General features: G+C 41.7%; 2 protein-coding genes across 3 annotated transcripts in view; both read right to left on the bottom strand.

Moving 5' to 3' along the window:
- pde10a (phosphodiesterase 10A) overlaps positions 1 to 5,008 on the bottom strand; it is a 49,994-nt gene extending 44,986 nt beyond the window's left edge. The window contains exons 1-2 of the mRNA XM_053875092.1: positions 4,701 to 5,008; positions 4,452 to 4,628 (exon numbers count right to left, since the gene is read on the bottom strand). Of these exons, the coding sequence (XP_053731067.1) occupies positions 4,452 to 4,524 (73 nt within the window). The 5' untranslated portion in view covers positions 4,525 to 4,628; positions 4,701 to 5,008. The remainder of the gene's footprint in view (positions 1 to 4,451; positions 4,629 to 4,700) is intronic.
- Positions 5,009 to 9,069: 4,061 nt separating this feature from the next.
- On the bottom strand, positions 9,070 to 12,267 carry tbxtb (T-box transcription factor Tb). 2 transcript variants are annotated; one of them, XM_053875233.1, is made up of 8 exons: positions 12,018 to 12,267; positions 11,670 to 11,934; positions 11,464 to 11,598; positions 11,204 to 11,265; positions 11,006 to 11,064; positions 10,760 to 10,936; positions 10,410 to 10,542; positions 9,070 to 9,561 (listed from the first exon to the last, which is right to left on the bottom strand). In XM_053875233.1, the coding sequence occupies exons 1-8, from the start codon at positions 12,215 to 12,217 to the stop codon at positions 9,291 to 9,293; spliced, it is 1,302 nt and encodes a 433-aa protein (XP_053731208.1). In that variant the 5' UTR covers positions 12,218 to 12,267; the 3' UTR covers positions 9,070 to 9,290. The 2 variants fall into 2 exon arrangements, with proteins under 2 accessions (XP_053731208.1, XP_053731209.1); XM_053875234.1 differs by having other exon boundaries at positions 10,760 to 10,933.
- Positions 12,268 to 16,098: the final 3,831 nt, after the last annotated feature.

Here is a 16,098-nt window from a genome sequence, read left to right as displayed (position 1 = left end):
GGATAGTCACTGCCCAAATCATTCATTTCTTCATTTAAACCATCTGTTTTTTTATTCCTTAGTGTGTTTTACACACACCTTCCATGATGTTTCTTGAATGAGGATGCTTACTTTCAATTTTGCTGCACCTGTAATTATGACAATAAACACATTCTAACTCTATTTACATGGACCTGCATCATAACTCAAATATTTTCTAGTTATGAGCATTAGTTTTAGAAAACTTGATTCTGTATGCACTTTTACTGATAATTAGAATGGATCTGGTTTTCATATAAAACCATAACATAAAATGAGCCCTAATCTCAGTAAAAAGTGCAAAAATGCGGTCGATAATGACATTGTACTTTAATTATCTCAGCCTCTGGTTTAAATATTTAATGTTATCAGCAAAGATACAGTCACCAAAAGCACCAAAATGGAAGATTAAAAATGGGTATAGTTTACTTAACTATCAAACAACGATGAAATATATTTGATTTTACGTTGAATTCATATGAATGATGGGAATATTATTTTCTAGTTTGTTATCTAACGGCCAGGTCTGCGTTCTTAATTTAATTATTAATACTGTAGCTCCACCTAGTGACTGCGGATGTCAGAATGGCAGGAAAATTTACTGTCACGTCTCAGTAGGAGGTCAAAGGTCAGTGAAGGATTTGCATCCTAGAGATCTGGTGAGATAATGAATTCATCTCACACCTCAGCATCATTGTCTCAGAGCAGAAGCCATTGTGTGGTGAGTCCACTGAGGGCTCTGTGGCGTCACCGGAGCCTCTAATGCACTTCCACGCTCCTCCAGCATAGCAGGCACCGAGCCAAACCCAAGACACACGCGGGTTGGAAAACCACGCTGGCGAGTGACGCTGATCCGCTCGTCGTTCTAATCCACACGGACAAACTGCAGCCCGATGAGAGGACACGACAAAACACAGGAAACCGAGTGGTCAGGGACTTGACCACACTGATCCGACTGACGCAAACAAACGCTCTCACGGCTCCTAGGACGGTTCATGAATCTTCTATTGATGAAGTGGGGGGTAATGTTGGGAGTCAGTCTCTCTTTTCACAGAAGACAGTGATACATTGACCACCAGTTCATCCATCCATCCACAGACTCGTCTCCAGTTCAGGTTCCAGAAGACAACTGGCTCGGAGGGAAACTGGCAGCACCGTGGTGCGCTCAGGACCCCTCTAAGTACAGAACACATTGCATTTTAATTCAATATTTTACTCATCAGATATGGGATGAATCCATATTTCAAGGGATGGATGGATCTTAATCCCAATAAACACTCTTTTGTCTTCTGTTTTCTGTTCACAGAGATCCATAATAACATGTATGTATTACCATACTACATTAAATAACAGAAAGAAGGCAAGACAAACTGTGTAGTCCGGAGTGTAAAATCACTGTAAAAAAGAACTCATCTTAAAATCCATAGGGAGCAAAATAATCTCTCCAAACTCTTATATCTCAAGCATCGTCTTTTATAGTTTGAGATCCCGAGAACGTGCGCTAACCTGCGACAGATGTTCGGCACTCGCGCTCTGACTCATAAGAATCAGAAGAGAAACACTGAAATGTTCTCAGCTGCGTTTCAGGATCCAGCAGAAGGCGGGGTACGGTGGGTGTGACCCCCTAAGTAGTCACATATGCCAGTCACAGTCGGGGAAAGGAAGCGCCGGCTCTTCTGCTTTAGAGAGGGGAACTCACTTGGGCGTGGGCCCAGAAATAAGCCGGGACGCTGCAGCGTCTCTAGTCGTCATCATTCCTCAAGTGTGTTGATCAGTTTGTAGAGGATTCTTAAACGGGCAGAACACCCGGCTTGCAAGTGAGGTACAGATGGTGAAGCATGTTTCATCTGAAGTCCATCAATGTGGTCTTATGAAACATATCAATTTGGATACATTAGAACATGTAATGAAGATGAAGATCAAATCTTACAAATATCTGCCCATGCTCAAATCTTGTGGTTTGGATTCAGACTAGACATCGGTTTTCCAAGCTTTTGTTTCCTCTTCTTCTATTCTCAGTTGATGTTGGTAGGTTGGGGTTGGGGTGTAGCATGGTCATTTCAAAAGTAGCTTGTGGTCAACTCTCTTATTATTATTATTATAATTATTTAAAATTCTATTTCAGTCTGTAGCCGTATAGATTTGAACATTAAATATTGATACTGAAGAACCACGGACAGAGAAAAACAGCTTCACTATATCTATTATGAATGGTGGATTTTAAAATGATCACTATTTCATCGAGACATTAAATTTCAATATTGAACTTTGTATTTTTCATTAGATTTATTTCAGATTTTAAGACCTATATAATTTCTTTTGTATTTTTATATTAACATTTTTGGCACAGATATTTTTCTGATGCAAAAGAGGTGAGAAATTAAATCTCCGTAACCAACTCAAAAGCCAGGATGAATAGAATGAACAACTAATGGAAATCATGAGTAAATATTTAAGTATAAAAGACAATACATGTATATCCTGTATGTTGAGAATACTTGGACATCAGTAACAACGTCCATTTTTCTTTCTTTTTTTTTCGAAGTGACATGTATGTGCTTATTTCTTTGGATGTGACATGCATGACTTTATTTTTTAGTAGCCCGAGATAACAGTTATCTCAAGATAATTTTTATCTTGTGATAATTAGTATCTCATCATTTTTATCTCAAGAAACGATTACTCCCTGTAAGCACTACGTCACCCATGGCTTCGGAACTGTTCGTCAACGTTGTCATTCGCTGTCTGCAAGTCAGAATAGTCTGTGCGCTTTTAACACTCTGATCAAGTGGCTTCTACTCAAAACAATACCACGTGTGGCATGCATGACTTCATTTTTTTTCTCCCGAGATAACAGTTATCTCGAGATAATTTGTATCTCGAGATGTCATGCATGTCGCTAATAGGACTCGGAATATAATAGGAATAGGAATATAGCTTAGCCCCATATGGTATTATTTTGAGTAGAAGGCACTTGATCAGGGTGTTAAAAGTGTTAAAAGTTGATGAACAGTTACGAAGCTATGACGTATACAAAATGCTTTGCCAGAGAGGCAGTTACGCAGGCGCTAACATTTACGATTGTAAATTGAGATAAAAATGATCTTGAGAAAACTATTATCTCGAGATACACATTATCACGAGATGAAAATTATATCCAGATAGTTGTTATCACGGGCAAAAAAAAAAATAAAGTCATGCATGCCACATCCAAAAAAAATCAACACTTCCAGCGCTCTGTGGTGCACTCAGGTTTGTATTTTGTATTATTAGTGTTTGTACTTTGTATTATTATTATTATTTTGACATACAACAAACATTTCGTTTCATATGGCCCGCGGGCCACACTTTGCTCTCTAAGTCTCTAAGTCTAAGTTGAGGACATAACAGAATTGATACTCACTGAACGTCTCTAACTGGCATTTCCTTTTTTTCGTTGTAAATGTTTCTTACTGAGCTTTTTTGGCATTATTCTTCATATTTATCATGTATGCTTTAACAGCCTCTGAAGTGTCATCCCGTGGAGGGAGGTTGTCATTTCCAGGCTCATGAAATGAACTGGCTTTTGGTCTTTACATTAAACCAGACCTGACTTTTAAGTCAAGCTATTTATACATGATAAAATCCATTTAATATGCAGATAAGAAAAGAAGGAAAAAATGAGAAGTCACAGGAGCCAACACGTACGTAGTTTCACAAGCTACCACTGGTTCAGTAGGACACTTCCTCTGGCCAGAGGAGGAGTCCATTGTGAGCAGCCTGGGGACTGCGATGTCATACTAACAAGCAGACCCTTTGTGGGGGGACTCACAGACTGTGTAGCTGCCAGGTCCTAGGGAGGACAATAACAAAGCTTCTTCTACTGGATTACCATCTTTACAACAGCGGATCAGTATCATCGGTCGCCTCTGTTGTTACATGATCATGCACTGCTTGAAGGTCTTGGCCTTGAGCATATGTGTCTCCTCATGTTTCCCAGTGTAGCAACAGCCAGACTAACACACCAGCTTCAACACACTGTATGCGGGAGGACATCTTCGGATGTAATGTGGAGAGCAAACTGGAGAAGATACCCAATGTTGTTCCAAGATTCAAATAGCGAGGAGAACTGTTTCTATTCAACATTCATGCTTAAGAAATATTTGAATAAAAAATCCTCAAGACAATGCAACAGTTAATCTAAAGCACATTCAACTTGACCAAACTGTGTCACCGCAATTTCAATTCATGGAAGTCAGTCCTCCAATCTCACGTAATATCAGACTTTACAGAGAGAATATAAGAGTATTACAGCGAATAATCCCAGAGCAACGGAGAAGATTGTTCTTTAGGGATGTGATTACTTTCAGACGAGCAGCGATTGTGCGGCGGAGTTGTGAAATCCTGCACTTGAACGCACCACTTCCAGGGCTGACCTGTCTCTGACTCCTTACCTTGGTCGCTGCCTCCTGCAGGGGGAGATTCCTCAAAGTCCTGCTCGTCAGGACTTTTCCGTTTCTTCGACATTTGCCGTTCCCGGGCCGAGAGAGGGAACTATCCACCGCTGAACCGGTACTTGCTGGCAACGTGAGACTCCTCCAGGCAGCAGGATGTCGAACACAAACACGGCTCTGTGGAAGTGGAGGGGGGGGAGAGAATGTCAGCAGCTGTGGCTCACGCTGATGTGTGCGAGGCGAAGTTACCGTGAGTTGTGCAGCCGAGCATCTGGAGACGGTCAGCTCCTCTTTCCCAGTCGCAGAAGAAGAAGCGCCTCCGCGAACAGCCAGGGGATTGTCTCTCCTGACCAGTGAGAGAAGAGTTGAGGCGGCGCGCCTTCGGATTCCCGCTGGGAAACTTGTTGATCTTTATGGGCAAAAGTAGTTTTCGTCACTCGCACAAAACGCTTCGGCTTTGAAAGGCAGATAAGTATAGACTTTCATCGGTGATTTGTCTGAATGGATCGTGGCGACGTCAGAGTCTAATCAGCCGCGGATGACGCACGGATAGCACGACGGGAACTCTAGAGGAGGGCGCGCGCGCGCCTGGATAGTGAGGGGATCTGCAGCCACGAGCCCTCCTCGCGCCGCAACCACGCCGAATACGCGTGAAATTCACCCGGTGAAGGCGTCAAATACTGTCTCTTATGAAGTTGGTGACGTCACCTGAATTGTTATTGTTATTTTCCCCACCCGTGAGTGGCCCTCCACGCGTCCTCACAGTCCCGTCTCCTACTTCTCTTTCAACCCACAGTTGTTGCGCATCTCCGCGCGGTTACACTTGGCACATTGATGCCATTGACGCGGGTGTTTGGTGGTATTTCTGAGGGCAAATGCCCCTCGGTAGCCCCCCCCCTCTCTCATTCTCTTCGCTCACCCCTCCCTTCCCGCTTTCACTGCAGCTGCTGACGTCAACACTTGCTGACGTCAATGATCCATGCTTTCAAAGAGAGCGTTTTTTTCATCAGGATCATAATGGGTTTATTAGGTGTAGAGAAATACCCCGCGCCATCCTGCTTTTTTCTGGATGGATCTCCCGTGATTTAGAGTTTTACTCTTCATCTGGACAATAATTGACCGTGTTAGGACATTCAAAAAATGACCTTTTAGAATCCTAGTATCTTGAGCATTCAGCTAACAGAAAATGCAACATAGTTTTGACCAGAAATTGCTCTCATACGTGAGAAATTATTATCCATCCCACACAGCATTTTGGACTTAAACCTAACCCTAACTTGGTCTGCCGTCTGGTACACAATGAAGACCACCCATGCAGTTCAGTCAAACATCGCTCCATCGATTCTGGACAGTGAAGACTGCATGGAGACCGTGTGTATATGACTGACAGAGCTATGCTTCTGTATTCTCTACTCATTTGATCTTGCTGTCTGTATGCTCTGGTCTAGACACCGTTTTCACTGCAACACAAAAGTCCTTCATTGCCATCCGTCGAACAGGGTACGATTCCAGAGATCCTTTGGTGACCTGACCTGGTTTGAATTTTGTGAGCGCCACCCATAGCCACATGATGAGTCCCCGAAACCCTTCGCTCTTCTTCATCCATCAACACTGGCCTTGTGGTGTCCATCCTACTCCAGCCACCATTTGTGACAGGCAAAACGTTGGCATGGCAGTCAGTCCATGGTGCTCCATCACACTTCTCCACCTCTGGATCCTTGCAACAGGGAAAGCTAATCCCACCCCAGGCTCAAATACTTCATCATCACTTGAGTCCGTTTGGTCTTTTGTTCTACATTGGCTCTGGTACAATGACCTCACAGTAGTCATCTTAGGGGAGTTTCACTCGATGAGATGTGAACACAAACAAACCTGACTCGGCCCCGGATTCGGGTCCGTCTGGAGAGGTGGATTTTTTTCTCCCGGATTTCTCCGGAAAGCCCACTGAAGGAGGTGTAAAACTGTGACTGCTGCGTCTTCCTTTATGTAAAATGACTCCCTCTCAAACAACAGTTCTGCACATGCCGCCCCCAACTGGATAGAGTGAGCATGGGGAAAAATGGGACACAGCTCTGAAGGCAGCGGTGTGTTGTGGCCCCCATGGGTGCGATCATAGTTGGGCAAGAGGTGTTGGTGAGTCAGGTTGGAAGTGCCAGCTCTCACAGCAGGCAGAGCTCAATATTTAGAAGGTGTAGTGCTCTCTTTTCCAGGTCCTGAATTGACGGAGAAGAGGCAGATGTCCACTCACCTCAGGATCAGTGCTGCTTAGCTGCAAAGACGTCACTCGGGCAGCACTGGCAACGTGGCCATGATTCTAGTAGTAGATATAAACATACTGTATAAAAAAATCCCTGCTTCCATGTTGGTGCTGTGCATGCCATGTGACTGAAAACAATTGGATGTCTTTCACTCTGTGGAGGCCCTCGAGTTAAGTATCTGCTAGCGGCTGTAAAAAAAAAAAAAAAAGACTGCTGCTATCTTTTTACATGAGATGTATAGGATATTTAAAAAAAAAAGACTTTTCACACACTGACTTTTCAAAATAAAAACTGAGCATGACCAAATACATGCGACCTGAAACTCACACATTTATAATTATTATAGTGGTACGACCGTTATTATAGTATTATTGTTATTGTTGTAATAATAATAATAATTTTGTCATTACTATTATTTCCCATTATCAACATTTCCAGAAATTTTACTTTACAACCACTCATTCGCTTTCGAGTTATTCAGATGGTCAGATAAACCATCACAGGTGTGGGTCACACATGTCTTGAATGAGCACTTGTGTCCAGTGAGAGCTCCACTGTTGCGTAATGTCAAGTAACAGCCGGACCCACACGTCAGTAAGTCTGTGGTTGCAGCAGCAAGTGATGGAGGCGTGTCAAGATGCTCGGCTGTCATATGTTGACCCCGTAACTCTGGACAGAATGGCCTCGGGCCACAAGCTGTGGGAAAAAAAACATGGGAAGTGTTTATGACACGCAATACGTTTCATTCTGTTTCAGCTCAAAATGACCCCACAGCTGCAGTCAGGGCGTCACTGAGAATGCTGGACTTCTGACTGCTTCTCTCAGTGGAGTCGCAATGACATCTGTAAGTCGGTTTTCAAGTCAACTGACTAGTAGTTCAGTGCGACTTATTTGACTCAAGCTTGAGTGTGTTCTCGGTCAGGTGACAGAAGCAGGTCTATGATGATCACAGCTGCATGCTGTTTACAATAACAGCTATTTTTACATCCTCTAAATTATTAATGCGGAATCACATGCATCGAAACAACATTGTGTCGTGTGTGGCCCTGATATTATTTATGCCAAAAATGACAAAATGTAGATAATTATTTTTCTTTACAAATTCAAAGGGGAAAAAAAGCTATTTAAAATGTTCAAATGTTTTGGGTTTTTTTTTTTTTTTTTTTTTTTTGTGTGTGTATGAGTGATTATTTTAAAGGTATGCATCATTTACCTTATTAACAATGGTATGTAAAAAAGGGAAATCGAAATTCAAAATTCATTTAGTGATATAGAAATGTTTTGTGTAAATAAATTTCTGAAGTCAATAGAATTTCGCCATGAACAATGTGAAAATGAAAAATGTGGGTTTAAAGAAAATTATGAGAGAAAACACATAAGATTGCTTCATATATTTTTTTTGTCAAGTGCAATGAGCTGAAGTAACATAAATATATGGATAGAAAGTAAAAAAAAACAAAGGAAACAAGTAATAATTTATATAACTTAAAATAAGAGTTCAAAAGAAATATTATTAGAAAAGAAATCTAATAAAATCAAAAGACAACAAAAGTGAAAAATAAAATAAAATAAAATCTACAAAAAAAGCAATAAAAGCGAAATTGTGAAATGCTTTTTTTTTTTTACAATTGAAAAATATTATCTCTCATGATTCTTTATTATTAATTACAGATATGTTTTTTTTTAAATAGTGCACCAAGGCACTTATACATAACATTACCTAAATAAATGAATGAGGAGTCTAAAAAGTAAAAAATTGACATGGTTATTGAAAAAAAAAAAACATAAAGAAGAACCTAAAGTATGTGAGAGATTGTGGTAATGATATTCCTAATTTAAATGCAAAGTATTACGACACTGTGTCCTGTGAATGTGTGGCTGGAAAGTGGGTGTTAGAGCCCCCCTCCACCTGAGCACCACCAGCCCCCACTGAGCAGCATTTACAGTCGCAGCAGTTAAAGCTCCTTCTGATGTGCATGGATGTCATTCCTCACCCATGTGTGTAAAACCGTGTGTCACAGGCTCCATAAGGAAGTCTGTCTGTATGTAAACACGGAGGATGGCCTGGATTGGTGGTTTTTATTTCTTGGGAAAACAGAACCAGGGTTAGTCAGCTATGGTGATGGACCATGAGATTTACAGATGACAAATGGATGTGTCATGAGGGGAAGAAGGAATCAGGTCATTCTTATTTATCGTGGTATATTTTTGTATATTTCAAGAACGGCAATAGAGTTAAAAATAAGAGTAGGGCAGCAACCATAAAACATGGATGCATCATCAACAATAGTCATAATCTATAATATTCCGGTTTAATAAACAAGACAAATATTTTACAAATATTTCGTTTATTGCTTCCACAATGCTTAATATAAGCACAATTGAAACTGACAAGAAAATCTCATGTGTGAAATTAAAACATCTGACAGTCATAAATAATAAAAAGAAAATGTCTTGTTATTTTTCATCTCCTGTTTCCCATCAACATGTTAAAATGCTCCGGTACAAATATCATAAATAAATTGCATAGGAATCGTGTTTTAAATCACTGATTGTCCTGTTGCAGCGGATGGCGGGTTGATCATAAAGACGTGGGGCTGATGGAGGACCAGCCTGGTGACGTCCTCACGTGCAGTGACGTGTCGTACTGCGCTGCGTCGTGCACGTCTGTGGCGGTGTTGCAGTCATACAAGGGAGAGCCAGCAGAGGGCGCCGTCACGGAGTGGGACAGGCTGGAGTAGTGGTTGCCGGATCCCCGCAGGAACTGTGAGCTCAGGCTGCCGTTCATTCCCCCGGGCTGAGACACCGGAGTCAGAGGGGCGTTGCTCACCGACCACAGGCTGGTGTACTGACTGCAGAGACACAAACGCAGGAGCTGTTAGGGAATCTCTTCAATTCAATGGAAAAAAAAAAGATTTTCTTTAACTTAAAATAATAACGAAATTAAATCAGAAAAATGATAATAATGAGAAGAATTACCAAATCGTGTTTTTTTTAAATGCGTTATAAAAATATTTAGAACTAATTTTAAAAGTGTATAGGTATTGCATAACAGTTGAAAACATTAAAATAAAGATTCCTACATTGTTACTGGAAATATATGTTACATTTACAATGATAATTAAAGCAAGATAAATCACCTGACAAAACTTTAGTTAAGTCAACATATTATCATTATAATGAAGGAAAATCACCTGGTACAATTATGTCTCAAATTTTCCAAGTTATTTGTGTACAAAATTGGGGGAAAATATGTCAAAAGGAAAAACAAAGATCAATTAAAAAAAAGTCATATTAAAATAGCAATAATTGTTTACCATGAATGAACAAGAGGATGAACTCTACTAAAATTTTATTTAATTAATTACAGATAATTGTAGTAATAATAATAAAGTAGTAATAGTAAACTTTTTTATCGAATCGAAACATTAGACAAGTGAAATAAATGCGGGGGGAAACTCTTCTGAAACCCACAATTTGATAAAAGGTGGTCCAATCCGTGAAGAAATAAACTTCATGCATCTCAAGTCCTGTGGAGACTTGATTTAATTAGAAACAACTTGAAATATTTGCAATTAAATAAACCTTTTTTTCCTCTCTATTTCCTTTATTTGAATCTATAAACTATGCTACATTGATAATGACTGTCCAGTATAGGCATTAAAAATATGTTTAACCCTTAAACTACTTGAAGTCCCACCTGGTGCTGTTTCCTGTACTGGTGTTGTGGGTCATGGGCATCATACTAGTGTGTGTTGGCATTTGCAGACCGGACCAGGAGTCATGGCTCGGAAACATGGGCAGACAAGCTGAGGAGTTGTCGTGGTAACCAGCTGTAGGGTGAAAAAAAAATCATTAAAAAATTAGCAAGAACTTGTTGCTGGATTTGACACAAAAAAATAAAATGGTGTGAAAATTCCTTGTCTGAGTGGCTCACAGTTTACAGCTGTGAGGCTCCACTCACACAAAGACAGGAGGAATGCAGAGCATCCTTGGCTCCACACCGTTTGTTTGAGGTCCTGGTTAACTGCCGGTCGGTTTCATACTCACTGGGAGAGTTGGTCCGATGGGCGTACGGGTTGCTGTATGGTGCAGTGCGATTGTTCTTCAGCGAGGAGTAGCGCTCGCAGCCGTGGGACGGTGACAGAGACAGAGGACTCCCAAACTGAGTGTGTGGCGCTGCAGTAGGGCAGAGAGGGGCCGAACCAGGGATGAACCAACCACCTACTGAACACAAAGAGAAGAAGACAGACATGAGCAATGGGACTACAATGACTGGCAAAAATACAAACTTACATTGAGAGTACGACTGATGATTTTCGTGAGGGTCTTCTTTGATCTCCTTCTCATCCCCTCTATGGAAACAAACAAAAAAAAGTTGTAGGAGAGAGTTGCAACTTCATATAGTGTTGTAGCTGTATATCTATTTCTCAATTAAAGAAGTGTAATTGGTTTAAAGATCTGTGATAAACAAGTTCCTTTTCGTATTCTTACCTCTCTTTGGCATCCAAGAATGCTTTGGCAAAAGGGTTGTATTTGATTTTAAGAGCTGTTATCTGAAATTCAAACACATGGGAAACGAAACTTTAGTGATATAACGAGATAGTAGAACGTGAATCCGTGCGTAAAGACCGTGCGTAATTTCAATACGCACGGTTTTACGCACGGCAGACGAACTCTTTAACTGAATATAAATATACTAAACTTTATTTTTAGATTAAGTATTGAAGACTTTCGATTGACACTTGACCAACCTCCTCATTTTGATAAGCTGTGACCGCGATAAACTGCGTCTCTTGGAAAGAATGAGTCGTGATCATCCTCCGCGGGCCTCCCACTCGCACAATGTGGATCCGTGGCTCGTACTTGTGCAAAGAGTTAAGCATAATCTAGGAGCAGATAAAGGAGCGTTAAAAACAAAAAGCAGTGATGTCGGTGGAGGAACAGAGATATTATTTACCTGGCCTCCTCCGTTCAGTTTATTCGTGAGTTTCACTTTGCTAAAAGAGACCGGGGCTTTCATCCAGTGCGCTCCGAAGTTTGGAGAGTCCGGGTGGATGTAGACGCAACTGGGGGTCTGTGGCTCGGGTTTCCCCCCGGGGACCCACTCTCCATTCACGTATTTCCACCTGTGGTTGTCCGCCGAGACGAAGTCCAGTAGGAAGGAGTACATGGCGTTTGGGTCCAAGCCGGAGACGTTCACTTTCAACACCGGAAACATTCTCCTGAAACGTAAGAAGCGTTCTTCAATCTGAATCTCTTCATACAATGTTTATACATCTTGTGGTAGATTGTTCAAAGCACTCACCTGCCGTTTTTGGTCACAATCATTTCATTGGTTAGCTCCTTAAATTTCGTCCAGAGCTCGTTGTCATCCAGGCACAGCTTCAGCTCTCTCTCCGTGGGGTCTCCCTTCTCGCTGCCGGCCTGCAGCTCGCTCTCCACGGCGCTGAGAAGGTGGTCCACCCGGTGATGGCTGGCCTTCATGGTGCACTCTCCCACGGACATGTTGCTCCGGAGCGGAAATATACCTTCGGCTTGAGAGACTCGCGCTGACACGTCGTAGCCCCGCTTGTCTCGGGGTCGCCGTGCCTCCGCATTTATACCCCGCGGAGACGCTCCATGCTGGGCCGGCTCACGGTTGGCTCGGCTCCTCTTTGATCTTTGAGGGCTCGACTCGGATTGGCTGAAAGCGGAATCACCTGGTTTTGAATAAACTTTATTGTAACAGCCTGTAAACAGCGACACTCACATCAAAGACCCAGTGGCCGCTATCTAAAAAAAAGGAATGACAATAATACGAGATGGACGCCGATTTTTTACTTGTATTTAAGCTTAAATTTGGGGTTGTCCACTTCTCTCAAATCTTTTATTCAAGAGTCACGACTGTCACGGGTTCTCCATTGAACGAAGTTGTGATGAAATAGTGAAACAATGATGATAAAAAATAACGTAAAGAGGAAACATAATCGGGGAATATAATGATATTGCGTTGACGTTTCTTTTAGTCATGCTTTAATTATGTCTTAATGATAGCTAGCAGTCGTATGATGTTATATGAACGTATGGGGAAAGCTCTTTTTAACAGTGCGGCACAGTCACTGTAAAGTGCGGACACCTCATTGTGACATTGTCAGACACAGTTAAAGGAACGTTGTCAGAGTAATAGCATCAATAGTTTTGCATATTTAAAAAAATATACATATTTATTTATTTTTCATCACCCAATACACTTTTTAGTATGCTGGATACATGTAAAAAAAAAAAAAAATCAAATGAATAATGGGGAAATTTCCCTGTCGCCAAACATAAAATCATTTTGTCTAACTGCTCTGAGTCCAACTTCAGTCGTCCAGCGTATAGTTCGACCACAGCTGAGTTCCACAGTCGATGACCTAAAAAGAAGACAAGTAAAATGCGCATTACTAAACACTGAGCTTTCATTATAAGTTATTACCTTGACATTGCTTTGCCGACACACGTCCTCGATAGATAAGGGCTCAGGTGTTGAGTGGAAGAAAACATCCAAGGAGCTGACAAACACAGCAGCAATTACAAGCAAGAATCATTTTAAATACCAAATAAAGATTTTATTTTCTGAATACCATCGTGATGATGTGTCACTCAGCGGCCCACAAGATGGTGGGCGCACGTTTGTTGGCTCTTTCTCAGAGTCCGGAGGTGGCGACTTGTGAGGCTCTCTTTGCTTAGCCGTCATATCTGGAAGCACCTATGGTGAAGAAGTCATGGAAAATGTGGGTAAGTTAGATAATAAAACATACGATCTGACACGCAGACATGTGACACATATGTGTTGAACACACAAATAAACACTGCTGCCGGTAAAATGTATTTGGTGTAAACTGTTACCAAGGCAGTTTCTAAAAAAGAACACAAATATTAAAGGCCCATAGCGTGTGGCGGCTATGTGCGAGCTTCCATAGCTCCGGCGTGTTGTGGCCAGTTTGTGTTACTAACCAAGTCCTGGACACTTTGTCCTTCCTGCCAGCAGACGTGGGATTCCGCCTCTGTGTCCAGCAGTCTGGATCAAATTCACAGCAAGCAGAGAAAAACAAACCTCAGACGGTTTAAAAAATAGTTGAAAGAAAGTAAGTGGGCTATTGACAAGACAATCCCCAAACTATTGGTTGGAGCTTTGTCTGCTCATTACCGACGTGTGAGGGCCATGTTGGCGAGGCAGAGGGTGTACGCTTGCCTCAGCTCCTGCATGTACGCATCTGCTTTCCTGCGTCTCCTGAAAGAGTCTGGTCTTTTCTGCAGGATAGAAACGAAACTAGTCTTCTGTGAGGTCAACAGTAAAATATATGTTTTTGTAATAACAACATAAATGTTTGGAGTTGAACCCCCATACTATCTTTTCACATTCTCTGTCACTTTAATTTGCACTGTGCACTGTTATATATTATTATTTATTTTATAATATACTATTGTTTCATTATTTTTAAACTTTTATTGTATTTATTAAAACCATTTCCCTCCCCAGGCATTAAATGTTATTTCAACAAAATCAAAAGTATTATTATTATCATTATTATTATTATCATCATCATTATTATTATTATCATCATCATTACTATTATTATAGCATTAGTGGAATTGAACCACGCAATAACTATTCTTTTAAATAATCCAATAAAAATGACAAATAATTAAATATATAAGATTTTGTCTAATTCATCTGCCACTTTTTAATATACATAATATACATAGTAATAACAATAAGGAACATTGCCTTTAAAAAGGAATGGCATTGTTGTGGCATTATTATATTCATTCCTTATAGATTAAAGAAGACAACCTCACTTGATTCGTCCCAAACTTACAAAACCAGGCCTCTCGCTCTGGAACTTGTTGATAAAATCCCTCTGGAGTGTTGTGAAGACCGGGACTGTCGTCTGCGGTGGCACAACAGTGTTTATTATTTCCCCTCATATTAATCACTTTATACCTCCAACAGCTTCATCGCGTGGCATTACGAGCCGGGCTCACTGTAAAACGTCTGAGGTGTAATAGATGGTGTCATTTCCCACAGTCCTGGTGTCCCGTTTGGCGCCTCTCCCTCCTCCAACACCAGCGCTGACCGTCACACTGGGCCACTTCCTGCATTTTAACTGCGAGTCTGTGAATTAATGTTATTGATCTACGCCGCGCCACAAGGCTCCCACACTCTCCCCCTGTCCCGGTCCTGTCCCGGGACAATGCAGGTGCAACCAAAATTAACGTAGAAGACACATTCAAGTCTGTTTCCCTTCAGACTTCCTCTGCTTTCAAGCTTACAGGACCATTACGTCCAGCCCAAATCACATTCGCCCCGTCACTGTGGGAGTGGAATTCAGAATTACATTTTAAATTCAGTGAATGTGTGAGGAAAGAAACGTGTCATTGGAAGCTGCAAAAGCAAACAAAAAAGTCGGGTTTATTGTTCAGCATATTTGAGAGTTAGCATTTTGTATATTAGCTTGAATGTTAAATGAAAACAGTGCTTCTACTTTCACTCGAGGCAGGGAACGTGAACTGAATTAAAAAAAGTGCCTTGCTCAAGGGCGCTCTTGTCCTCCCTGCGACAAGCCGTGTGAACAAGTCTAGAAGTTGTGATTTCCGCACCCACAAATATCAAAATACTTTGGGTGTCTGTCTTGGGGTTTGGACTCTGAATATTGGCAGCAGCACTCTGACCGGTGTTTGTCTCCTCTGCGCTCCCTCTCTGTTTGCTCGACCCACCCTGACACCGGGGTGAGAGGAAAAGATATTTGTGTGTCTGTGCTCATCTCGGCTTCAGAGCATGATCTCCCCCACCTCTGGCCTCATGATCTACAATCCCATCTAGAATATTATTTCCCAACCTGTAATATGCTTGAGTCTCCGAGGAGCTACTTAGCTACAGTTTCCCTTTAAACATATCAAGTGGTAGCGGTACACGGAAGCACCCTGTTGTGGTCATTTCCAGGTGTGTTTGTCTCTTGCCGCCTTCATTTAGAGAGTAAGACCCCTGTGGGTTAAGACACCAACCTTAGGAAATATTTGTTCAATCGCATCCTTGTCTTCAAAGATCCCCTCCGACGATCTCCCATCTGACCTCTGCCCTCCTTTCATCCTACACGCCAGAGGTACACAGAAATGATCCACTATTTAACACAGCGCAGATAATCAGCGTCACTTTCACGCAAAAACATCCGCACGCTCTGGTCAAGTGGGCCGCTGCTGTGATGTGCGGGCGCCACACAACATGTCGGCTTGTTAATATTTTCCTAATGGTGTGTTACTTCTCAAGAGCAGCCATAGTGTGGTGCGACTCACACCCGATAACACTGCGCACCCCGGTGACAACACACTTTGTCTGCTGGGTGCAAACTGGCGCTGGACTGAGC

The sequence above is a fragment of the Synchiropus splendidus genome, chromosome 9 (assembly GCF_027744825.2).
Source record: "Synchiropus splendidus isolate RoL2022-P1 chromosome 9, RoL_Sspl_1.0, whole genome shotgun sequence".
Classification (NCBI taxonomy): Eukaryota; Metazoa; Chordata; class Actinopteri; order Syngnathiformes; family Callionymidae; genus Synchiropus; species Synchiropus splendidus.
This window is presented reverse-complemented; position numbering and strand designations above follow the sequence as displayed.

Coding starts and splice junctions, on each gene's coding strand:
- tbxtb (XM_053875233.1), bottom strand. CDS start 12,217: ATGTCCGTGGGAGAGTGCACCATGAAGGCCAGCCATCACCGGGTGGAC. Junction 11,935..12,017: donor ATTGTGACCAAAAACGGCAG/GTGAGTGCTTTG, acceptor CTTACGTTTCAG/GAGAATGTTTCCGGTGTTGA. Junction 10,937..11,005: donor TCATCAGTCGTACTCTCAAT/GTAAGTTTGTAT, acceptor CTTTGTGTTCAG/TAGGTGGTTGGTTCATCCCT.